The sequence below is a fragment of the Arachis ipaensis genome, chromosome B6 (assembly GCF_059453495.1).
Source record: "Arachis ipaensis isolate K30076 ecotype BB chromosome B6, ASM5945349v1, whole genome shotgun sequence".
NCBI classification, from domain to species: Eukaryota; Viridiplantae; Streptophyta; class Magnoliopsida; order Fabales; family Fabaceae; genus Arachis; species Arachis ipaensis.
Genome location: NC_142441.1, coordinates 151,240,280 through 151,265,177, shown reverse-complemented (window position 1 = coordinate 151,265,177; position 24,898 = coordinate 151,240,280). Strand labels below are relative to the sequence as shown.

Genomic DNA, 24,898 nt, shown 5'->3' with positions numbered 1-24,898 from the left:
CGTCACTGACGTTTTGTAATAAAAAAAATATTATTTTAATTATTAAAACACAAAACGTCGCTGACGTTTTGTTAGAAAAATATTATTTTAATTGAAGAAACACAAAACGTCATTGACGTTTTGTAAATGGCCATAGTTGTGTTCAACACACAATTTGGTTCATGATAAAGGATTTCACCTCTAGTAATACAATATTAAAAAGAAAAAGTTCGAGATATTCTCTGTCAATAAAAAAATGCCATACGAAGGAATCTTAATTTCTTTTCTTATGATTATTATTGCTATGATTTAACAATTTTTTGTAAGACTTATTAATTTATTACTTTAGTTTAAATATAGTTATTAAGTCACAAATTTATATATTTAAATAATTATTTAAGCAATAAATACAAATGTGTATTATTAAAGTATTTCTGTTTTTATCTTTTTTGCGGAAAAGGTACAGTGTAGTGTAATGGGGAATAGAAGGTTCTTTATTTTCTCAAGGAGGAAGAGTAGAGTACAATGGTGTGGTTGCGAAAAGTGGAGGGCAATTTGGGAAAGTTGCGTGATAAAAGAGAAGGGTACAGTGAAGTGAAAGAGAAAATGATTAGTGTGGTTTTTACACTCTTTCACACCCTCCATGGTTAATAGAATTTATTATTTTTAATTAATAATTAATTAATAATTTTTTAAAATATAAACTAATAATATATTATTAAATTATTAAATTAAAAAATTAAATTTATAATTAAAAATATTAGTTAAAGTTAATAAATTTTACTAATTTTAAAATTTTTTCTTTCCAAAACCGTCCCTCTCTTCTATCTTGTCCTCACCGCTATGGTCTATGGACTATGGAGTTTTCACTTGATGCTATTTTTTTCTCTGAAATGGATATTTTAATATGAAGCAAGAATTTTATACTTTATAGAGAATATAGAATCTTCCACCAATTAAACAATTTATTCGATTCGATGTAGTTTGTTTTTTTATTATTATAGATTAGATTTTCTTATAAATTTTTTTACAAATATTTAGTAACAAACATTTTCTTTATATATTTCATTTAAGTCAACACTAATCAATTTTTACCTTTTATCTCTGAAATTTATTAGTACCGAATATTATTAATTTACCATTTATAAATGTTTGATTATGTTATAAATTTTTTAAAAAATTATATACATTCTCATTCTCTCTTTTCTATTGAGATGACCTAAATAGTGGATAAAAAAAGTCAAATAATGATATTATTTAAATATTAGATATGGAATTTAATTTTTTTAAATAAACTATTTAAATATAGACAATTTTAATTATGAAAAATATAAATTAATTTAATACATATTAAAGATTGAAATATTTTGACAGAATAACTCAAAATATTCAAAAAATGAGAATTAGATTTGATATTATTTTCGATACTTTTATGAAATTCACTTATTTTTTTATAAATATAGAATTAATTTATGTTTACTATAATAAAAACCGTCACTATTTCCATTTTTTTAGGTAAAAATTCAGGTGCAGTCGACTTCACGTGAAATTGATAGCTGAGAGCCATTAAATAAAAATTTAGTCAACTTTACCTAAGTTTTTACCATTTTTTTTAATATTAAAAACAGTAGCTTATTCTAAGAAAGAAAAAAAGAAAGAAAAGAAAAGAAAAGAAAAGAAAAGAAAAACTTAGAAGGACATGTACCAGTTGAGTAGTTGAGATAAATATTAATTTTTCTCAGCCTAAACCTTTGTGTTTAATAAAAGAAAAGAAAAGAAACAAAACCATTAAAACTAGTTATAGCAGCTAAACACTTATTAGTTATATCACCTTTTTCCACCTCTCTCTCTCTCTCTCTCTCTCTCCTTCTTCTTCTTCTGTGGCAGTAGAAGTTCCAGAAACTAGAAACCATCACCACTTACTGCATCTCTCTCTCTCTCTCCACCACACATTGACAACACTACTCTAAGGAACCGATTGAATTTTCTTCTGCACCTTCAGCATCTTATTTTCTTTCTTCTCTTACTGCATTCTATATCACACTGTGTGTGTTTTTTTAGCTGCGATTCCATAACACCAAGCCTCTTTTGTGCGCGCGTGCTGTGCGCGTGACTGAGCTTCCAGCCATGGAAGCAGCAACAGCAGCAGCAACAGGTGAAGATTGTTGCGTCAAAGTAGCGGTCCACGTTAGACCGCTCATCGCCGACGAGAAGCTCCAAGGTTGCAAGGACTGCGTCACCGTCGTCCCTGGCAAGCCTCAGGTTCTCCTCATCAAATCTCAACAATGCTTCCGAAATTATACTCTTTCTTTTTCTTCTTCTTTCTTAAATTCAGTTACAGTTGGCGGTTACAATAATACCGGTAATACGGTTGTAACTAACTTTCCGACTGCGGTTGTTACAATGCGCTTTTTTTTTTTTTTTTTTTTTTGTTGTCTGTTACTTTGATTGCTGATAATTCCGGGACGGTATGGATAATGAATAACGGATGGAGATTAATGATGCAGCAGCTGCAATTTGAAAGTTGAAGCCATTGTTTTGTTGTTAACATGTGAAAATGATTTGATTTTGGGTTGATTCATTGATGTTCTACTGTTTAGGGATGATACAGTGTGTGGATTTGGTGAATTTAGGTGAAGATCTGGATCCGACATTTGCTTGCGTAGTAGAAAGTAGGATTTGGAATTTGTTTCCTTTTTTATTTAAAATAATATTTTTGCGATCTGAATTCTGATGATGATGCTTTGCTTGATTGAGATATTTGACTTTTTATGCAATTTCTTGGTTTGGAGTTGGACTTTAGGAATTTGATTGTGTGGTGGAACGGCTCTGTTGGTCTGATAGTTGTGATGTAATTTTTGGGGGAAAATGTTTGATTTTTGTGTTGTGTGGCTGCGTTTTTGTCTTTTTGGTTTTTGTCTGGTAGGGGTCTATGGGATGTAATTTGCTGTAATGGTATGTCTTTGATGTTGGAAATTTTTGGAATGATTGAAAATGAAAATGAAAATGAAATGATTTATGAAGTTTTAAGAGGTAAGAATTACCAATCACCAAAATCTTATACGCAAGGTGATTTGTATTTTAAAATGAATTAAATCCTTTGAACTAAAATCATTTCAATAGATGAACTGAATTATAAATGAAATGAACTCCTTGTTTCCTTCTTCTCTTCCTTTTGATTCCAATTGAACAAAAGAGATTCCAAACACTCAGTAAATGACAAACAGGTCCTTGTAAATGAAAGCAACTCTTTGGACTATAGTTCACTTGCTTTTCATGAATGATTTTCCTCTCCTATTTATGTCAAAATTTCACTATTTTGTATTTGGTAAGAATATATCAGCTGATTTCCCCCTGAAATAATAAGTTAAAGTAATAATTTACTCTGCATATTCATTCTACATCTAATTGAAAAAGTATTAAAAATACTTTAAATACAAACAAACTAAGAATTCCAATATATTTTCCGTGAAAATTGAATTTGTGGATGAAAATGACTTGAAGTTGTACACCAAAAAAAAAAAAAAAAACATAGGACTTGAAGTTTAAGTCTTTGGACACCTTCATCTAAAATTGCAGACTGTATTAGTTGCCTTGAGTAGCTGAAAAGTGGGGTTATGTCTTATGCTAATTGCAAATGAATGCAGGTGCAAATTGGTTCCCATTCCTTTACATTTGATCATGTCTATGGGAGCACTGGTTCTCCTTCATCTGCTATGTTCGGTGAATGTGTTGCTTCCCTTGTTGATGGTTTGTTCCAAGGATATAATGCAACTGTTCTTGCCTATGGTCAGGTATAGTTAACTGCTAAATGGGACAGAAGTTGCACGCACTGCACATACTTCTCTCTAGCACATGACATTTTTACTCCATTGCAGACAGGTTCTGGGAAAACATATACCATGGGCACTGGCTTTAAAGATGATTACCAAGGAGGAATAATACCCCAAGTTATGAGTGTCTTGTTTGACAAAATCGAGATTTTAAAGCATCAAAGCGAATTTCAGTTGCATGTTTCCTTTATTGAGGTGTGTCGATAGCTTATAGCCATGGTTTTGAAAGTTTAGTTCTTCTTTATTGCCTGAAACTAATAGATTATTACTTGTGAATTGATTAAGATTATACATCTAACAACCTTTATCTGTGAATAGATTCTTAAAGAAGAAGTAAGAGACTTGCTGGATCCATCGTTTTTGAACAAACCAGAAACTGCAAATGGACATGCAGGGAAAGTAAACGTTCCTGGGAAACCACCAATTCAAATTCGTGAAACATCAAATGGTGTCATTACCCTGGCAGGATCTACTGAAGTCAGCGTTACAACACTGAAAGAAATGGCTGCTTGCCTAGAACAAGGATCATTGAGTAGAGCAACCGGGAGCACAAATATGAACAACCAATCCAGGTAACTAATGCATTTTCCTTCTTATCAGACTGCATGAATCTGTGCTTATTCATGTGGTATTTTTATTTCACTTTTAGATTCATAAACTAATTTTGGATATCAAAGTATGAGCTGTTTAATGTGAAATATAGATAATTTTAAAACAAGAACTAAGGAAGATATGGTGTATAATGGATTTCAATTATTGGCTATTGCTAAATCACTGATGATTTACAGACTTAAAAACCAGACTAAGCTTTGAGTTATTTTCTTTTAAATTTTAAAGCCAGTGTTGTACTTAAAGTTTCAATTTCTTATGGGAGGAAATATGTTTATACTACAAATAACCTTTTTTCCCCGCAGTGAATCTTCCTGAATTTACTTGTTGGCATCATTATTAACTGCTGTAATTTATGCTTGAGTTCTTGTTTATTACTTATTCTTCTATTAATATGTGGCCAACTAGTCGTTCACATGCCATCTTCACCATCACACTAGAGCAAATGCGGAAGCTCAATAGTTCCAGCGAGATCGGCGCAAATGATACCATGAATGAAGAGTATCTTTGTGCCAAGTTACACTTAGTGGATCTTGCTGGATCAGAACGAGCTAAACGAACAGGATCTGATGGCTTGCGTTTTAAGGAAGGTTAGATGATGGCTTTAATAATTTGTGCTAGTAAATAATATTTTCATCATTATATATTCCTATTAATTTTCTCTTTCATACAGGAGTTCATATAAATAAAGGACTTCTGGCACTGGGTAATGTAATTAGTGCGCTTGGTGATGAAAAGAAGAGAAAAGAAGGAGCTCATGTTCCTTATAGGGACAGTAAACTTACTAGGCTTTTGCAGGTTTATATCTCTAAGTGTACCTTCTCGTAGTATACTCTAATGATGTTGAAATATGCTTACTATTAAGTCAGTTTAAAAAGGATGTATTTTCCCCTTTGAAAATATCACCGTGTTTGAATGAATGACAACAAAAATAAGAAATAGAAGTAACCAAATTCTCTAATGTTATTATTTTCTTTCTTTGATCTTTAACATAAATTTTCTTTTCTAGAAGTTGTGTATTTATAGATAAAGCTAAATGATTTTGCAGGATTCACTTGGTGGTAACAGCAGGACTGTTATGATAGGTAACTCGGTTATTCTTGCTTGTATCCTAGTCGATTTTTTTTATCTCCCATCATTGGCTTTCACAAGATAAGCTTCAACCAAAAATGAAAAGCTTCTTCATGGATCTCATGTTACTATTCTTCTTCACAATTTTTTTTCTTCTAAGATTGATGATGAGTATTACATTGTTGTATTGCATGCTCGTTTCCAATGTACATATATTCGCTGCAATAAAATATGTTTCTGTTTCTTTTCCAGCTTGCATAAGTCCCGCAGATATTAATGCTGAGGAAACCCTCAACACTTTGAAGTATGCAAATCGTGCACGCAATATCCAAAATAAGCCTGTTGTAAGTATCTGCATAAATTTATGTTCCATGTCATATCTCTTCGATTCTTCGTTTTCAATATATATTGCATACATTTAATTTTATATTTTTATTCTTCCTTAGGTGAACAGAGATCCCATGTCCAGTGAGATGCTAAAAATGCGACAACAATTAGAGTATTTGCAAGCAGAACTTTGTGCTCGCTCGGGTGGCTCTTCTGAGGAAGTTCAGGTAGTTTGGTTTCTGGTAGCTTGAATCTTTGGAAATGTGTTAAATTCTGCATTACGTTTAATATATTTCCTATAATAGGTCAGTGATAACATTAATGAAATGACTTATGGTAAACAGATGGGCATCAATCAATGCTTACCTTTTTTGTTAGACAGAAAGTATCCCAGCCTTCATCGTAGCTGGACCTCTTTCATAGACACTACTAAATAATTTGATTTACGCAAAGTACACGTGTTGATATGGTTTATGTTTTTGTAATTAATATATAATCATTTTATAACTGTTTATTTAGGTCCTGAAGGAAAGGATTGCTTGGCTTGAAGCAGCAAATGAGGATCTCTGCCGTGAACTTCATGAATACCGTACTCGAAGCCCTGTTAGTGTTATAGATCACTGTGAAAAAGATGCTTATGTATGCCTCTGATTCCATAGTTGATATTCTTGTTTGACTTAACAACTTTTTATTCTTGTTTGACTTAACAACTTTTTAACAATTTAATACCTAGACATATCTTGGTATTTGCATTCCACTATATGGATTAGTTTCCATTACAACAGCCATTCTGTGAGGCTATGCATTTAAGTATTAAATTTCCTTTCCAGGATGACAGCACATGCAACGTGAAGACTGATGGGCTTAAGAGGGGCTTACCTATCACAGCCCCTGATTATCCAATGAGTGAAACAACAGGTAAGACTTGTCTTTGGCCTGAATTGAGTAAGTTGTTTGATAAGGCTAATATTAAATATTCGATTAGAATGCCATGATCCTTGGTTAACAGTGCCAGTTTTACAGGTGATTCAAGGGAAATTGAAGAAGTAGCAAAAGAGTGGGAGCATACATTACTGCAAAACAGTATGGACAGAGAGTTACATGAATTGAATAAACGCTTGGAGCAGAAAGAGGTTGTTATACTTACATATAATTAAACCCATATCTATGACATATTATGCATTAGAGGATAGCATTCAAATCAATAGAACCATTGTGTAACTTGTGTTCTATGATTTGATAACCCTACAGTCAGAAATTTTGTTTTTGATGGTTGATGGTGTTTTCTGCTTTTAGCTTAGAAAATGATATTCTACTGCTTCACTTCTTGGATTTGATCCCTTATCTTCTGATTTCAAATAGTTAGATTTTTCATTCCAAGGATTTCTTCATTAACAAGCTGCCAAAATCAAATTAAAATAATAAAAGCAGTAGCTGACTGGTCTTTTCCCAACTTCATCATCGAATAATTACAGAGCATAATGTTTAATCTCTGCCTTCAAGAAGAGACTACCATATTCTTTCTCTCTCTTATTTTATTACCTTACTTAATGGGATTGATGTCTGTACAGTCTGAGATGAAGCTTTTTGGGATATCTGATGCTGAAACTCTCAAGCAACACTTTGGAAGGAAGATAATGGAGCTGGAGGATGAAAAGAGAGCTGTGCAGGTTTGATAGAAGTTATGTGCAAAGTTAATTTTACTCATGCAGAAAATTCATATTCATGTATGCATCTGATTTGTAAATGCAGCGAGAGAGGGATCGACTTTTGGCTGAGGTTGAAAATCTTGCTGCTAATTCTGATGGACAAACACATAAATCAGAGGATATCCATGCACAAAAGCTGAAAGCCCTTGAGTCTCAGGTGAGGAGTCCAGTTTTTCATTTGAATTTGTTTTACAGTTGTATGATTTTGGTTACAACAATTTGACAGTGGTAGAATCTTTCAAAATATATGAATTCAGATCCTGGATTTGAAGAAGAAACAAGAGAGCCAGGTCCAGCTTCTGAAACAAAAGCAAAAAAGTGACGAAGCAGCAAAGCGACTGCAAGATGAAATACAATCTATAAAGGCCCAAAAGGTTGATTTCTGTACTTTGCAAATGCATAATTGAGATCATGTACTTTTGTCTGCTGTAACCTGAATAATGTTGCAGGTTCAATTGCAACAAAGGATGAAACAAGAATCAGAACAGTTTCGGCAATGGAAAGCTTCTAGAGAGAAAGAACTTCTGCAAGTATGTCAAGCTTCCTCATTTTTTCATGATTTTGTTTAATTTGTTCACAATACTTTCAACTAACTTAAGGTGATAAAAGTTTGCTATTTTTTTCTTCAAAAAAAAAAAAAAGAAAAAAGGAAAGCGTGAGTAAGCACGAGTTAATACTTAATTTAGGGTACAAACTATCTGCTTCTACAAAGCTTTCAAACAACTCATATTCAATAGGTAGAATTAGTATACAGAGATGGCCATGTTTAGCTGGACTTGTGTCTTGTGCTAGTATGATAGCTGATCATGATCAATCTAACACTTTCCAACATGATTTACCTGCCTGCACTGCATTATTCTCTATGGCCTTTATTGGTTATATGTTTTGTGAGACAGTTAAGGAAGGAGGGAAGGAAAAACGAGTTTGAAAGGCACAAGCTGCAAGCATTAAATCAGCGCCAAAAACTGGTGAGGGTTCCTAGTTGTTAGATGATAGTTTTTATATAATTTTTAACTTGGACATTTTAGTTTACACTAGAGATAAATATATTAAGATTGAAGATTTTGTGGTGGTGGTGGTGGCTTTATGTGCATTTACTGTTTCACCTTTTATATGCAACGCCTGTACTTAAAAATATAGGAAAAATATTTCTTAAAGAATGAAATCTATATGATGATATGTTTCAATTTAGTGGTAAATAATCTGGGCAAGTCATATATATATACATTTTGTTGCATGTAGTTAATTCTGTCAATTAAAGCAACGGTGCATTGTAAATTGAAGCACCAGGGTTTAGGCGTATGGCTATGTGCAAAATATTAATCAAGATTGAATACATGTTATACCTTCATTATCCAAATTTCTAGGTATTCTTGGGTGATTGACATTGACGTGTGTGCCAAAGTAAACTATGACTTCCTCCAAAATATGTCAAATATACACAAATAGAACACTTTTTGTGCTGTGATATTCAACATGTTGTGCTCCCATCTGCTTTTCATTTTGCTATGCAATATGCATAATTCTTAGAATAGAATAAATTCTTCTTTGACCAATATAAATTGAATAAATAAGATGGTTATAGAAACACCTATTTTCTTGATGATATTTGTGGTTATCTTGATTCTTGACTGATACTTATCATAAGAAGTTACTAAATCTAATAACTAAATGTTTCCTTAGGTTCTTCAAAGAAAGACTGAAGAAGCTGCAATGGCAACCAAGCGATTAAAGGAATTGTTGGAAGCTCGCAAATCTTCCAGCCGAGATACTTCAGGTATGATTTGTTGTGGCCAACAAGAACGTTAACTTTGTAGGCTACTGAGACAGACGATGCTCGTATTTATTAACTGGCATGTCATCTGGTTTGAGGCATGAAACAATCAGGCTTAACTTTAATAGATCAGTTGAAAAAGGATTTTCTTTTAAAATGGCTTAAGTATAGGAAACTGTCTTTTAGTGAATAACATGGGAGTTTAAGTAGATGGATCTTCTCTTTCATTTTATTAATATTCTTATTCTCTTTCATCCTCCAGTTACAATGAATGGAAATGGAACGAATGGGCAGGTAGCATACTTTCTCACTCTCTTGGATTTGCTTACTATCCATGCTAGCTTAAATCTTAAATAAGTATGTTTTCATCATTTACAGAGTAATGAGAAGTCCTTACAACGGTGGCTTGATCACGAGCTAGAAGTCATGGTAAAAGAGCATGAAGTTCGTTTTGAGTATGAGAAGCAAAGCGAAGTGTATGTAACTTATGTTCACTAATTACTTTTCGTACTAATTGATTTGTATTGTTGTCATAATGTCATTGATTCTTTTTCTGATTCTTAATTTGAATGTAATCCTCAGGCGAGCTGCCCTTGCAGAAGAGTTATCCTTGCTGAAGCAAGTAAATGAGTTTGCTGCAAAAGGTCTCAGTCCTCCAAGAGGGAAGAATGGATTTGCTAGGTATTCCTTGTTTTTAAATAAATACAATAATTATATTTGTTAGTTTTTTACCTCTTTACATCTTGAAAAAATTCTCTCTTTCAAATAATAAACACATGGAATCTAAAAGGATAGCTCTCTCTGCTCAATGGCTTTTTAACACTTGCCATATTTCTCAGAGTGTTGTCCATGCCACCAAATGCAAGAATGGCCAGAATAGCTTCACTTGAGAGCATGCTGAGCATATCATCTAATTCACTTGTGGCAATGGCTTCTCAACTTTCTGAGGCAGAAGAACGAGAACGGGCTTTCACTAGTCGTGGACGCTGGAACCAGTTACGCTCAATGGGAGAAGCCAAGAATCTGCTTCAATATATGTTTAATTCTGTTGCAGATGCTAGGTGCACTTTTTAATCCTTAATCACTTTCTATCTTTCTCTTGATCTATTTCAAATTTGCAAATCTGACCCAATTCAACAAAGAAACTCACTTATTGGAACCAGGAAGTTTGGTAATTCTTGTAAATTTTAGAACAATAATGTATCATATTTTCTACTTTTCTTTAAAGGATGAAATGAGCTCATAGAAATAGAACTACAAAGGGCCATTGACATGATTTGGTGTCCTTTACACGTATAAGTCTGGCTTCTATATCTTGATAATTCTATCATTATTTTCAATGCAATAACTACATACAGAGAGGGAAGGTGCCTTTTAGGTTTTAAAAGTTTCCTTTAACAAATGGCTTGACATTATGATAATTGATTGCAATAATTTAAATCTCGTTAAATGAGTATACAGCATTTGTATTTTGTTGAGTGGCTTATATTGGCTCGCTTGTACTATTATTTAAATTTAATGTACGAGACGATGACTGCAGGTGCCAACTATGGGAGAAGGACATTGAGATCAAGGAAATGAAAGATCAAATCAAAGAACTTGTTGGTCTATTACGGCAAAGTGAGATCAAGAGGAAGGAAGTTGAGAAGGAGCTAAAGGTGAGGGAGCATGCCGTTGCAACAACATTGGCAGCACCACCTTCTGTAAGATCTTGTCTGCCTATTATTCAAGGAAAAATCAACGAAGATTTTGAAAATAAAATACATAACTGTAAAGCTCTCAGCAAAAATTAACTCACATATTTAGAAGAAATTAACCATGGCATACCACCTCGGTTTCTTGGGCATAATATGTCAAAATACTTATCATACATATTAATGGTTTTCTTTTTCAAACATAAACTGTTCGTACTAGCATACCAAGTAAACTGTAAACCAAACTTGAAGCAAATAATTCAAACCGTTTAAGGCACAGGCCATAATACTATTGTCATCACTGTAATTTTAGTTGTTAATTTATCATCACTTGATATAACAGGGAAACTCTCCAAATTCATTGAAGCATAATGCTGATGAAGATACGGGACCATTGTCTCCAGATTCCGTGCAAGCTCAGAAACAGCGAAAATATACACCAGGCATTGTTAATGGCCAAGTGAGGCAATCAGCAGCATTTATAGATGAGAGTAAAAGGGTAATTTGTTCTGCATTCATGTGAAACTGGCAAACATATTTTTATAAGACCAAGTATGTGAGATTTTCTTTCGATGCAGATGGTACCCATCGGGCAGTTGCCAATGAAAAAATTGGCAATGGCAGGACAAGCATCTGGCAAGCTATGGAGGTGGAAAAGAAGCCATCATCAGTGGCTACTACAATTTAAGTGGAAGTGGCAGAAGCCATGGAGACTTTCCGAATTGATACGACATAGTGATGAGACGATCATGAGAGCCAAGCCACGTCCCCGTGCCTTGCAACATAGGAAGTGATCCTCTCTTTGATCAGCCGTTTGGTGTGGCTCAGTATTCATTTGTTTTTTTCTACATGAATAATTCTGGACACAAGGCATTGGAAAGAACATAAAACTAGGTGCGGGTAATGACTATTTATAATGTATATTATTCTTACTTCAAGCAATCACTTCTGCTGCTACACAAGCTTTCAAAATGAGTGTCTCCTCTAAGGTGCAGGGTTTACTTTAAGATGATGCCCTTTGTTTTTCATCAAAGGTTACAATGTGCATTTTATTCTCTAAAAGTACACATTATACTTCAGAAATGCTTCAGAAATTATATTCTCTAATATCTTCTCATCTAATTATTACTCAGTTACTGTTATCCAAACAATTTCTTTTATAAGATGCATTGATCTGATCTGACAATCTTGTTTCTTGCTGCAGTGTAGTATAAATGGTTGCTGACATTATATATACCGCTATCAGTCTTTGTTAATACTGTGCAATACTGGAAAGTTTCCATAGTTGATGCATTTGGAGCATTGTGTGAGGTGTGCTGCAATGTTGCCAAACAGCTACCCTAATAATTGAAGCATAGGAGATAGTTGTTTGCTTTATAAGCATTGGAGAATAGTCTGAGTCTGTCCATATCAATACTAGAGGGGAACAAAAAAGGAAATATTCTTTTTTCTAGTGGAAATATGTATTATTAAGGGTCTTTTTTAATACCTTACTGTAAGTTTTTGTGGTCTCGTCATGTTTGGGTCACATTGATTTTTGTTGATATAAGTACTGTAACATTGCTTTGTCATGTACCAACAGAGGGAAAATTCTTCTGTGTATTATTTTTCTTGTCTATAAGGTTTTTTGTGTGTAAAGAACATTAGTTACTATATTGAAAGGGATTTTAATTTTAGTCCACATCTTCTCTATTTGGACTTGTTATTGTTTCTATCTTACCATTCCTTTTATTTTAAATCATTTCTAATATAAGACCACTGAAAAGAAATTGGGTTTGGCTACCAGTCAATCAACTTGGTGTTGGGGTACATTTTCACTTTCATTTTGTATTTAAGCAAGCAATAGCTCAAATGGCATAGTCTCTTCGAGTCTCCATATCTTCGGTAAAAAAAAAAAAAGCAAGCAAGATGTCAAAAAAAGAAAAAAGAGAGAGAATATGTAATGTTTATACTTATTTGTGTCTCATACGCTAAGTTGATACATATTTTTTTACTATTAGTATGGGTCTTAAAATCCACATAAAATAAGTTTCACTCCAATTTATAGTGAACAAATATGCACCAACTCAATGTACAAGATAAAATAATCACAACATTTCCCAAGCAACAATTTACTAGTTGTATTTTGCTGTTTAATTGTTCCCACGGTATCCATTGCCATGTTGCAAAAAGAACCCAAAAAAAATAATAATCATAGTTGTAATTCAATACAACAAAGAATCATGGTTCTACCATTGTGTCAACCCAATTTAATAAAGCAAGATTAATGGTACTGAAAGCATGCCCGAAAAAGGAGCATAATAATGGAAACCCCTAAAGAAGAAAGAATTATGACAAAATGACAAGAGCTAAATCATTTATCTCCATTATCTTACAACTCATCATCATTACATACAAAAAATCCGCAAAAAAGAGTAAACATAGGAGAGAACAATGTACTCTTGTGGCTCAAATGTAGCATTTAGAGTCCAAATGGACATCAATCACACCAAGTCTTATACTCAGAAAATTTTCTGTATTGGTGACTCAACTACTGAACTACTGAACCACTATGGTTTTACAGCATTAAATTCTTCAAAGAGAAAAAAGTTTGCTAATGTAAACTTTACTATAACATTGACATGAATGTTTCAAAGACCAAGTATAAGGCATTCAAAGCTTCACTTCCAAGATATTAGAAAACTTGATCTTGAAAATGCATAGAAAAGCATCAACAAGCATGATTTCGGCTCATGATTTCGGTTCGCTCTACACAAAGCATTGGGGTTAAGAGCACCAGTATGCATAGTGCTCGTCTTTACGATGATTACTAACAAGGCCCCCACACTTCAAACAGATGAAGCTGCTTCCGTCTGAAACCGCATCCAATACTACTTGCATCCTGCCGGTTTCAGCCAGTATGGACGTCCCATGAGCATCAGAAGAAATTGACGGGCTGGCAATTGAAGGGACGAGGGTGTTAGTTGCAGATGGTTCAATTATTACAGGCTGAGCTTCGGCAATGGCGCACTCAGCAAACAAAGAAGCTAGCTGGTCAACAGCAGCATTGTCTTGAAGTCTACTTCTATACACCTCACGAGCACGATGCAAGGACTGAAATACAGCTTCATCCCCACCTTTGGATTTCATTGCTACAATTACCTGTTTCCGTTTAAAAAAAAAAAACACATCAGCCACCAAAAGAATGGCCAAAAATTTTAGTATCTGTCTATAAACATGATTAAGTTTCACACATATCACATTGAAATATATTATCTCCTCATTTATCAGAGAAGAAAAAAGATCATCGACTCTGTGGAGTAACTGATAATACTGAAATCACTTGATTGTCAGGGTTCTCGAAACATTAGAATAAAAAAAATAAAATTCTCTCCTGCCTGCTGCCACGATGCGTTGGTGAAAATTCAGGCTATGATCTCCTACAACGTATCATGTACGCAGAGTTGGATACAAAAACCTCCAACCAAGAGCCATTTGTTGAATAAAAACCAAAAACATGAAAAGAAATATTCATTTTACTGATGCCAAGGCTTATTGATTTTTCTTCCAGAAAAGTATGAAGTCATGTTTACACACAGCATGCCTAGGTTGTGCTTCCTTTGTTCGTATATTTGAAATCCTAAAATTAGGAGGACTTTAAAAGTGTGAAATGATTTATCCTCCTATCTCATCACCATAAGCATTCTCCTAATCACTAAATGAATGAAAAGTTATAATGGATTGCTTTTTAAGGTTATCAAAACATAGTTTCGATTTACCGTATACTTCACCTAGTCGGAAGATTTTTCGGATGCTCTATCATCACTCGTAAAATGTACATAGAAATCCAATAATGGAGAATTTTAAATGATAGTCTTCCATTTCCATTCCATCATTTAAAAACTCCAAAACAGGGGTGTTCTAAATTCTAAACATTCCGAATGTATGCTAAAATTATGCTGCTTTCCAAAAACAAGTAGCTAGATTGTTCATGTAGAAAGTAAGAACAGTGTACTAAACATTTGCAATGAGTTAAGCAAAATTCCCCACTAAGTCTTCAAAGCATTTTAAGGGAGTTTGATCATAAAAAAGTCACCAACCCCAGAATCATATTTTGAAATCCACCATGCAGATGTAATCAATAAACAAAACCAACAAATAAAAAGTTACTCATTTGGTAAATTCTAAACTAGTTATGGTAATCATCCCAAAACAATGTTCATATATAATTTGATTTATCCAACATACACAACTGATTTGGCTAGTTTACTCAGCAAGGTAAGCATGCTCTATATACCATTGCACAAAACAGTATTGAATTAATTCAAACCTCGCATATATAAAAAAAAAATTAAAATAAACAAATAAACAAAACTTCACAAGTGACCAAAATTGTACAAAGAAAAGAAAAAGCTACGATTCCAGTGAAGTAATAACAAAAAAGAAAACTTTATGCAAATTAACGATTGGAATGAAGATAAACATAGTTGATTTAATAGAATTGGAAGAATAAAATAAAATTGAAAGAGAGAAATGAAAAAAGATTACAGCTTGGAGAGCTTGGGAAGGTTTTCCTTGATTGATGAATTGGCGAGCCAATGTGAGTAAGTCGCGTACGGAGTCACTTTCGCCGGAGCTCGACGGAACCGCCCCTAGCGGCGGTGCCTCCGCCGCAGACGGCGCCACCTCCGTCATCTCGGCGTCCATATCTGACGATCTTCCCATTCGCCTTCTCCACACTCTCTAATCTTTGTGTTCTTTGCAACTTTTATTTTGAAATAATAAATCAATATAAAGTATTTTATTTATGCAACTATATTAACAAAATTACGTAATAATGTGTAATTAATTAATTATATGTATTAGATGTGTTTAACTCTCTTTCTATAAATAAAAAAATTCAAAGTTTACATTTTTTTAATTCTAGTGATTCAATAAATTTTTTCAAATAAAAATAGAATTTATTTCAAATATTTAATGTATTTGTTTTTTATTTATTAAAAATAACAAAAAAAATAATTTTAATAATTTTAATTTACGTATTTGTTAAATTTGTAAAAATATTAGTATGAAAGATTTCTTTTTAATTAATGAATAAATTTGACTCAAATTAATAACTCATTAAATTAGATAAAAAAAACGTATTCTATCATATTTAATTGATTGACTAATAAGGATTAAAATTAAACTCTACAGTATTAAAAATGGCTGAGCATTTTACCAGAAAAAATAAAAAGGCTGGAGATTCATTACCATAAAAGTTGTCAAAGTTGATAATGGTTAAAGGAAGAGAATTTTCTAGATATGGAATTCTCATCAATTGATAATATTTTATGGAATTTAAATTTTATAAAAAAAAAAGCATATTTAATATAATAAATTTTATTATTGACTGAATTTGAATGGAGCTATTGAAAGAAATAATAAAATAGTGTTGAGTAAATTAATTAGTGTTTTGAAGTTTATAGAGTATTCTAGATTTCTAGCAAGTTCTGTTTCTTTCATTTACATGCTCCTCTTTTATTCTCCGAGTCCCCACCACTATCCAACAAAAAGCACCTTGTCAAGTTTGGTTAGTATGGGCTTTTTTTTCTTTGGACGAGATTTACTATGGGCTTTGAACGTTGAGTAAAAGGCCATTATTGTGTGGCCCAAAATAAAAAATGATAACTGTGACCGAAATTTTTCAAAAAAAAAAAAAAAAAACATCATCCCCTATGAAATTATTATAACGGATATATGACTGATGTTGGGATTTGAACTCCCACCCACACTTGATTAAGTAAATGGTGAGTTAATTATTTGACTAATTGATTGATACTTAAGTGTGTTTTTTTACTAACTTTCTGGAGCTATTGCGGAGTGAGAGTTTGAGTCAAAATGGTTTTATTTTATTTTTGTTTTGGTGTCCTTTTTTATGATTTTGTCACTTTTGTTTTTGTTTCAATTAGTAATTTGGAATTGGATCACTTTGATTTGGGTTTACAAAGCCATTGGGTCATTGTTAATACAGAAAAGATTAAAAGAAAGAAAAGGTTCGGTTATTGCGTTATTATTTTTAAAAATTTGTATATAATTTTAATTTATTTTTTAACGTTTTAAATATTTTATTTATATTTTAAAAAATTTTAAATGAATTCAATATTATTCTACTGTTAAATTTATATGAATTATTAACAGAGTAAATAACGTATATGTTAACAACGTTATTATTAAGTCATATCTTCTTTCTTTTATTAAAAAAAACATAACAAAAACTTTCTTGTAACATTTCATCTTCTCAATTTTCTTCTTTTAAAAAAATTCGAAATCCTATCAATCAATCATCAGTACTCAAGAATAAAAAAAAACTTTTATCTTAATAATCATTGATAGTCAATTTTATTTATATACTGAACTGAAATTAAAGGGCAAAAAACTAGAATAAACCAAGGGAAGTTGCAAATTACCTAAATGAGCCAAAGTGAAATTCGTTTCTGCAATGAGCCAAACCCTGTATTTATATAATTCGAACCAGTGTGGTTCGAACTCTATTCATGAGTAATTCGAACCAGGGTGGTTCGAATTATTAAGAGAGAAATTCATTCAAGTAAATCGAACCAGGGTGGTTCGAATTACTTGGGAGGAAAACGTAGCACATAGTTCGAACCAAGCTGGTTCGAATTACACAAACTGAATTCGAACCAGTCCGGTTCGATTTAGTGGTAGACAGTGCAGTATATATATGGTTCTAAACGTGAGTTGCCCTCATAGAGGGTGTAATATGGCTAGTGAGGAGAGTTTTGTGGTTTTGGTTCACCATAGAGGATCCATTAAGAGGAAAACTCGCTCCGGTGTGAAGTTCACAGATAAGGATCCTCTCTGTATTGTCGTGAAACCAACGACGAGCTATGATGATCTTGTTAGATCTGTGCTGATGAAACTTGGTCTGGAAGGTGCGAAGCGAGTGAAGAAGTTTTTCTATCGCATTCCAATCACTGTCTTGCAGGATACGGTGAAGTATGATTGCTTCACGATTGGTAGTGATGAGGACCTGCAAGTCATGTTTCTATGTCGGAGGCAGTTTCCCGAGGTTAGGACACCAGAGTTGTTGGCAAAGTTGGTTGATGTGGTATCCAGCTCAGGGGGTTCGAACCGGAATGCCACCACTGAAGCAGCGGCAGCCGGTTCGAGTTCCAGGCCTGCCATTGCTTCTTCGTCCGTCCCTGTGTACGAGCCAGCGGTCGAACCAGTCGCCTCCCCGTCTTTTGCTGTTGATCTGAATGATGGAGTAGGCGACGTGGTAGGATCAGTTGATATTCTGCCGAACGCTTTACAGGGAGTTCCACCGGTTGGCATCGGTGACGGAGTGTTGGGTGATGTAGAGGAGGACGACGTCGAGCCGGATATGATTGAGGATGACAGCGGCGACGAGGTTGGAGCTACTGAGCCTGCATTGGTAGTCGGTGGTTCTAGTTCTGGCACACAGCAGTATCCACCACATTTTTCCTCTTTGGACCTAGATGCCATGAGGCAAGAGGGTGTTTCAGAGCACTCTGTTGGATTCGGAGCTAGAGATGCTGAAGGGACTGCTGGTTTGACAGAGTTCCAGGTTGGTCAGCAATTTCAGGATAAAGACGAGGCCCTGTTAAGTGTGAAGACTTACAGCATCCGGCGAGGGGTACAGTACAAGGTTGTGGAGTCTGATCATCGCCGTTATGTGGGCAAGTGTTCTGAGTTTGGGAATGGGTGCACCTGGTTGATTCGACTGAGTCTGCAGAAGCGCAAGGGCATTTGGGAGGTCAAGCGGTACAATGGACCTCACACTTGTCTTGCGACCTCCATCTCGAGTGACCACAGGAGCTTGGATTATCATGTGATTTCCGCGTTCGTTATGCCAATGGTTAGGGCTGATGCATCCGTCAGCATCAAGGTGCTCCTAAATGCCACGGCAGCACACTTCGGGTTTAGGCCGACTTACAGGAGGGTCTGGATGGCGAAGCAGAAGGCAATTGCCCTCGTATACGGTGACTGGGATGAGTCATACAATGAGCTCCCCAGGTGGGTTTTGGGAGTCCAGTTGACGATGCCGGGTACTGTTGCAATCCTACGGACGAGTCCTGTTCGAGTTAGTGGACAAGTAGACGAGTCTCAAGCTTTTTTCCACAGACTTTTCTGGACGTTTCCACCGTTCATCCAGGCATTTCGCCATTGCAAGCCCTTAGTTAGCATTGATGGGACCCATCTTTATGGGAAGTACGGGGGTACTTTGCTCATCGCGATTGCACAGGACGGGAACTCCAACATTCTACCCGTTGCATTCGCACTAGTAGAAGGTGAGAATGCAGAGTCTTGGTCATTCTTTCTCTCCCACCTTAGACAGCACGTGACACCGCAGCCCGGTCTTCTGGTTATATCGGACAGACATAACGGCATAAAGGCTGCGCTTGAGGCTCCGGACGGAGGTTGGTTACCTCCATCTTCATACTGTGCATTCTGCATTCGACACGTAGCGGCTAATTTTGCCCTTACCTTCAAGGGCAAGGATGCACGTAGGCTTCTAGTGAATGCCGCATATGCGAAGACCGAGGTTGAGTTTGATTACTGGTTTGATATTCTTCGGTCTGAAGACCCGGCGATGTGTGAGTGGGCGAACCGGATTAATTATTCCTTATGGACTCAGCATCGTGACGACGGACGGAGATTCGGTCACATGACGACGAATATCTCGGAGTGTGTGAACTCAATCCTAAAGGGTGTCAGAAACCTCCCTGTATGCTCTTTGGTGAAGGCAACATATGGAAGGCTTGCGGAACTCTTTGTTCGCAAGGGTAGAGAGGCTGAGGCCCAGATGGGAACCGGACAACAATTCAGTCAGTACTTGGTAAAGTGTATAGAGGCCAACTTGAAGAATTCGTGGTGCTTCACGGTGACTTTGTATGACCGGGATAACTCCGAGTTCACCGTAGCCGAGACCACTCCGACGGGCTCTTTCTCATTGGGTACCTACAGAGTATCGCTTGCGTCCCGGACCTGTGACTGCGGGTACTTCCAGGCACTTCATTTCCCGTGCCAGCACGCACTTGCATGCTGCGCCTACTCACGGGTTACCTGGTCCTCTTATGTTCACAGCATGTATCAGATTAGTTCAGTGTTCCGTGTGTACCAGATGGGATTCACACCGCCGATACCGGAGGGATTCTGGCCACCTTACGACGGGCCAACCGTGATCCCGGATCCTGCCAAAAGGCGTGCGAGAGAGGGTCGTCCGAGATCCACCAGGATACGGACGAATATGGACGAGGCAGATCCGAATCGGCCAAAGAGGTGTAGCCTTTGTCGCCAACCCGGACACACCCGCAGGAGTTGCCCACAGCTTGGAGGACCGTCTCACACGGGGGGCCAGTAGTAGCGATCTTGTTATTGTTAGTGTTTATTGATTTTATTTTTCCTGTTACTTGTTATGTAAGATGACTTATGTAATCTGTTTATCTTTTTACGTTCTAGTAATGAAAAAGTTGCATTTGAATTTGAATATAATTAGAAATCCCATGACTTCAAAAGTTGATAACTAAAGTGTTATATGATTCAATGATAATACATACTCACTAATCCACTAGGTAAATACCAGATTTTTAAGTACAATAAGATGAGGACACAACAAGGAAAAATAGCTCTAAAGTAACAACAGTAGTCCACATCGGTCTGGTACATGAGTGAACCCTAACGTCCAAAATACATGAAATGTAAATCATCTAAATAAGTGGGAGCCTGTCCCAAAACGACGGGGAACCCGTGGCCTCTGACCTCTGCGGATAAACGGCTCCTCATCCTCTATCTCATCTGCGTCCTCATGCGGGGCAGGCTGTGCGGGTGGCGTAAAATGGAGTGGTGCGGCAGACGGCCCGGCGACAGACTGTGATGCAGCGGTGTAAGCGGAATGTGGGGTACCTCCCAAAGCAAAATGGTCACCAACAGGTGTCGTAGCAGGCTCGTTCAGATCAACATCTAAGGGTGCCTGCGTGCCAGGGGTCTGAGGACGCCTCCTGCCCGGCTCGTCCTCCTGCATGATAGCCGAAATCTCCGCTAGAAACCGTGGACTGCCGAAGTCCGCATCAAGCGTATCTGTCCCAAGGAAGTCCTGCCACTGTGATCCGGGAATAACCCATGGAGTACCGTCCTGCTGAGGCTGGTCGTCGGTGGGTACTCCAACAAAGTAATGTCCAAAAGGACCGGACCCAAGTCCAGCGTCACTAGGCTCAGCCCCGTCACCCATCCCGGAGCCATACCACTCACCTCCGTGAACCCCATCCTGGGTACTACCACCAGCAACTGAAGCCGCCCCTGCACCATCCCCGCCCTCAGGCCCATGCTGATCATCGTCATCGTCCTCAGGGTCAGGTGCAGCGGCATGAACCGCAGCACGCCCTCTACCTCTGCCAAGATGATGTCGTCGTCGACCCCTAGCGGGGCCGGCCTCGTCGCCAGCCTCCATAGCACGCTCAAGCCACCCCCAGTCACGCTGGCTACGACGTGTGCCCACGCGAGCTCTCCTATCAACCCGCCTCCTGTCCGGCACGTCGTCAGGCCGATCCATCTCAGGTACTTGCCCAGCTCCCCGCTGTGAGGCTTCAACAGGAATAGCAACGGCTCTCGGATCGCCCAACTGCGGATCTGGAGACAAAAACCTCTTCCCGTGCTGACTCCACCAATCCAAGAACTGATGCGACGGACCAGGGTCAGCAACAACATCGAATCTCAGCACGCTCTCCGTACGGTCGTCCCAATACTGATGCCACTTCTGCAAATGGGACGGGAACCATCGATCGCCGCCTCTGCCGTCCTTCGACATCAGAAAGTCGATGTTCAGGGCGGCCTGTGGACGGGGCTGTACCCCTCCAAACTGCGGAAGAACCCTGTCTACCTGATGCCACTCTATGACGGCAAAGTAGATAAGCGATGTAACAGACCGCCACAGCACCATATGCCGAGGCTCCAAAACCTCGGGATGCACGACCTGAAGTACGTCAGGGCTACTGTACGGCATCCAGATAAACTGCACCCAGAACGATACAATGTCAGGGCAACTCGTGATCCCAACTCGTAAATCGTGGTTAAATAAAAAAACTTATTAAGTAACATACTGACCTCTCTATCCTGCAACCGGTCTATCCAGAGCCTCCACGTCTGAACTCTAGGACCCTTCTCGCTACTGGAAGGGATGTAACCTGACCACCTGCAACATGCACATGTGTTACCGCTACTTATATGTGTGCTTAGGGTATCCAATACATTATGAATGAACACGTGGTTATGTGTAGTAAATTGAAATAGACAAAGATTAGTAAAGTACCTCGAGGCCAATGGCCAGCTGAACGTCTCAAATCCTGCAGGCCTAAACCGAGGAAATCGCCAGAAAATCCATGACTGAAGTAGCTAAAGTGGGCCCGCTAGCTTGATAACATTTCTGTTCGGCACACGGCACATGCACCGGTACAACCATGCCAGTGCTGCAGAACCCCAGCTGTAGGTCCCCATCTCCTCCAACCTAGCTACAAACGGAAGCCATCTGATGTGAACGCGGTTGCCCGACTTGTCCGCAAAAAGCTGCGTGCCCAACAACATCATGATGTACGCACGGGCATAACGACACACAGTATCCTCATCAGCTCCCTCCGGGCACTCACCAAACGTCTCCTGAAACCAGCTGCAGTTGACCGCGTACTTCTGAACCTGGCTAGGAGGAGGTACCACTCCAAGCAACTCCTCGAACCAAACCCAGGCTGGACAGCCACCATCGATGTATACATGGAACTCTGATAGGCAGCCGCTAACGTAACGCCCGTCCACTGGCAAACCCAGCTGGTATGCCACGTCCTGCAGTGTGATAGTGTACTCTCCGAACGGCATATGAAACGTGTGCGTCTCCGGACGCCATCGCTCAACAAACGCACTGACAAGGGCCTCGTCCAACCGGAACTATCTATCATTCAGCCTTGCAAGATGGTAAAGACCAGCCATCTGCAGTTACGGAACGTATCTGTCATCCAGGACCATGCCCTGCTGCCGCCGCATGCTCCTGATGCATCGCTGAGGCTGCGGAAGAAATGAACCGCATTATTAGAACCAACTTAATTACCGGTGACAAACATAATCAACACGATAATCCCTAAACCAAAAAATCTTACTATGCATAGCCGCTTAAAAATCCAAGAACGAGAACCATTTGCATAAGAAACTTAAATTAGAAACCACCATAGCCTACTGACATCAAAGATCTAACATTATAAAACCACAACTAAACCGCTTACATAAACCACTAACATAAACCACTAAGATAAACCACTAACATAAACCACTAAGATAAACCACTAAGATAAACCACCAACATAAACCACTAACAAAAACCACTAACATAAACCATTAACAGAAATCACTAACATAAACCGCTAAAATAAACCACCAACTAAACCAACATCTAACCCGCATGCCAAACCACTAACTCACATGTACCGGTAAAATATAGTTATTTCCGTACTAACCTCTTCGTTGATGACCCCAGCTATATGGGCGACTCCGTCCAAGCGATATAACCGTGCCGGATCGTCCCCCATGAGCAGAGTATTCCGTTCAGGTCTTTCTCGGAGAGAATCTGGGTCGTTTTCTCTGAGATTTGGTGGGGCAGGGGAAGATGAGAATGGTTCGAATGAGGCTGATTCGAACTCCTTATATAGCCCAATCACTAGTAATTCGAACCAGGGTGGTTCGAATTACATGAAGACCTCATTTACCCATAATTCGAACTAGAGTGGTTCGAATTACTTGCATACCTAGTTCGAACCAGTCTGGTTCGATTTACTTTCAATTTTTTCTTTAAAGTTCGAACTGCTCTGGTTCGATTTATTTGAAGATGAAGTTCGAACTAGCCTGGTTCGAATTACATAAAAATATGATCTGGCTCATTGCTGTATCGATTTTCATTTTGGCTCATATAGGTAAATTTGGATTCATGTTGGCTTATTATAGTATTTTGCCCGAAATTAAACGTTATTAACTCTTAAATATGCTAATTGATCATGACAAATTTAATAGTAAAACTTTATTGAATTTATTTAAAAAATTTTAAGACTGATATAAAATTAATTTAAAATTTTTTAAGGTTGAAATAAAACGTTTAAAACGTTAGAAATCAAAATAATACTTTAACCTTATTTTTACTATCTTTTGCAATTTGTGGGCTGGAAAAAATTACTAAACAATTCATAAACAGTCAAAATTTAAAGTTTTAATATTTATGATCAAAGACTCTCCAATCCATTTGACAAAAAAAATTAGAATAATTGTTTATTGCAAGTCAGACTTTAGTTTAATAACAAATCTTAATGGCTTTTAAAGTGTTCCATCTTGATTCAAAACTTGGCTAAGATCACTAACTCCCGACGAAGAATAACTGATTAATCATAACCAGAAAAAAAAAAAAAGAATAACCGCTTATTTCATGATAAAGAGACACAATAGTTTTGCATTTTTAATGTTAAAGATAATTCTCTTTTTGGGTAGATATATGAAAATCTTGTTAATAATTTTTTCCATAACACTATTAATTTAATTATGATGATTAAATAATGTTCAATGTTGTATTTTAGGAACAATAATGCTTCGTATTTATGTAATTTTTCTAATTAAGTCAATTAAATTTTTTTTGCTTCACGCGCCTGCCACTTTTGAACGTAAAGTTTCTTTCTTAATGTAGAACTTCTCTTTCTCAACGTAAAGCTTCTCTTCGTTTTTCTTTATCAATGTAGAATTTTTCTTTAACGTCAAGTTTCTCGTCGTTCTTCTCTGCTTTGATTTTCTTTTTCGTTTTTTTTTTAACGTAAAATTTCGTTTTCAGATTTTGATCTGCATTGTATTTATGTTTTTCATTTTCAGATTTTAATAACG

The 24,898-nt window shown here is 36.8% G+C and overlaps 2 protein-coding genes across 3 annotated transcripts; one reads left to right on the top strand and one right to left on the bottom strand.

Moving 5' to 3' along the window:
• Positions 1–1,748: 1,748 nt before the first annotated feature.
• On the top strand, positions 1,749–12,677 carry LOC107605644 (kinesin-like protein KIN-4A). Of its 2 annotated transcripts, none has more exons than XM_016307592.3 (26): positions 1,749–2,241; positions 3,627–3,773; positions 3,858–4,007; positions 4,131–4,384; positions 4,830–5,011; positions 5,095–5,219; positions 5,470–5,506; positions 5,745–5,836; positions 5,939–6,046; positions 6,339–6,458; positions 6,650–6,737; positions 6,843–6,952; positions 7,391–7,489; positions 7,572–7,685; positions 7,786–7,902; positions 7,978–8,058; positions 8,425–8,496; positions 9,212–9,305; positions 9,565–9,596; positions 9,681–9,778; positions 9,885–9,983; positions 10,142–10,363; positions 10,843–11,005; positions 11,340–11,495; positions 11,575–11,890; positions 12,201–12,677. In XM_016307592.3, the coding sequence occupies exons 1-25, from the start codon at positions 2,107–2,109 to the stop codon at positions 11,788–11,790; spliced, it is 3,111 nt and encodes a 1,036-aa protein (XP_016163078.1). In that variant the 5' UTR covers positions 1,749–2,106; the 3' UTR covers positions 11,791–11,890; positions 12,201–12,677. The 2 variants fall into 2 exon arrangements, with proteins under 2 accessions (XP_016163078.1, XP_016163079.1); XM_016307593.3 differs by having other exon boundaries at positions 1,767–2,241; positions 10,843–10,960.
• A 647-nt stretch (positions 12,678–13,324) lies between these two features.
• On the bottom strand, positions 13,325–15,763 carry LOC107605643 (uncharacterized). Its single transcript, XM_016307591.3, has 2 exons — positions 15,524–15,763; positions 13,325–14,137 (listed from the first exon to the last, which is right to left on the bottom strand). The coding sequence occupies exons 1-2, from the start codon at positions 15,698–15,700 to the stop codon at positions 13,763–13,765; spliced, it is 552 nt and encodes a 183-aa protein (XP_016163077.1). The 5' UTR covers positions 15,701–15,763; the 3' UTR covers positions 13,325–13,762.
• Between the last annotated feature and the right edge of the window lie 9,135 nt (positions 15,764–24,898).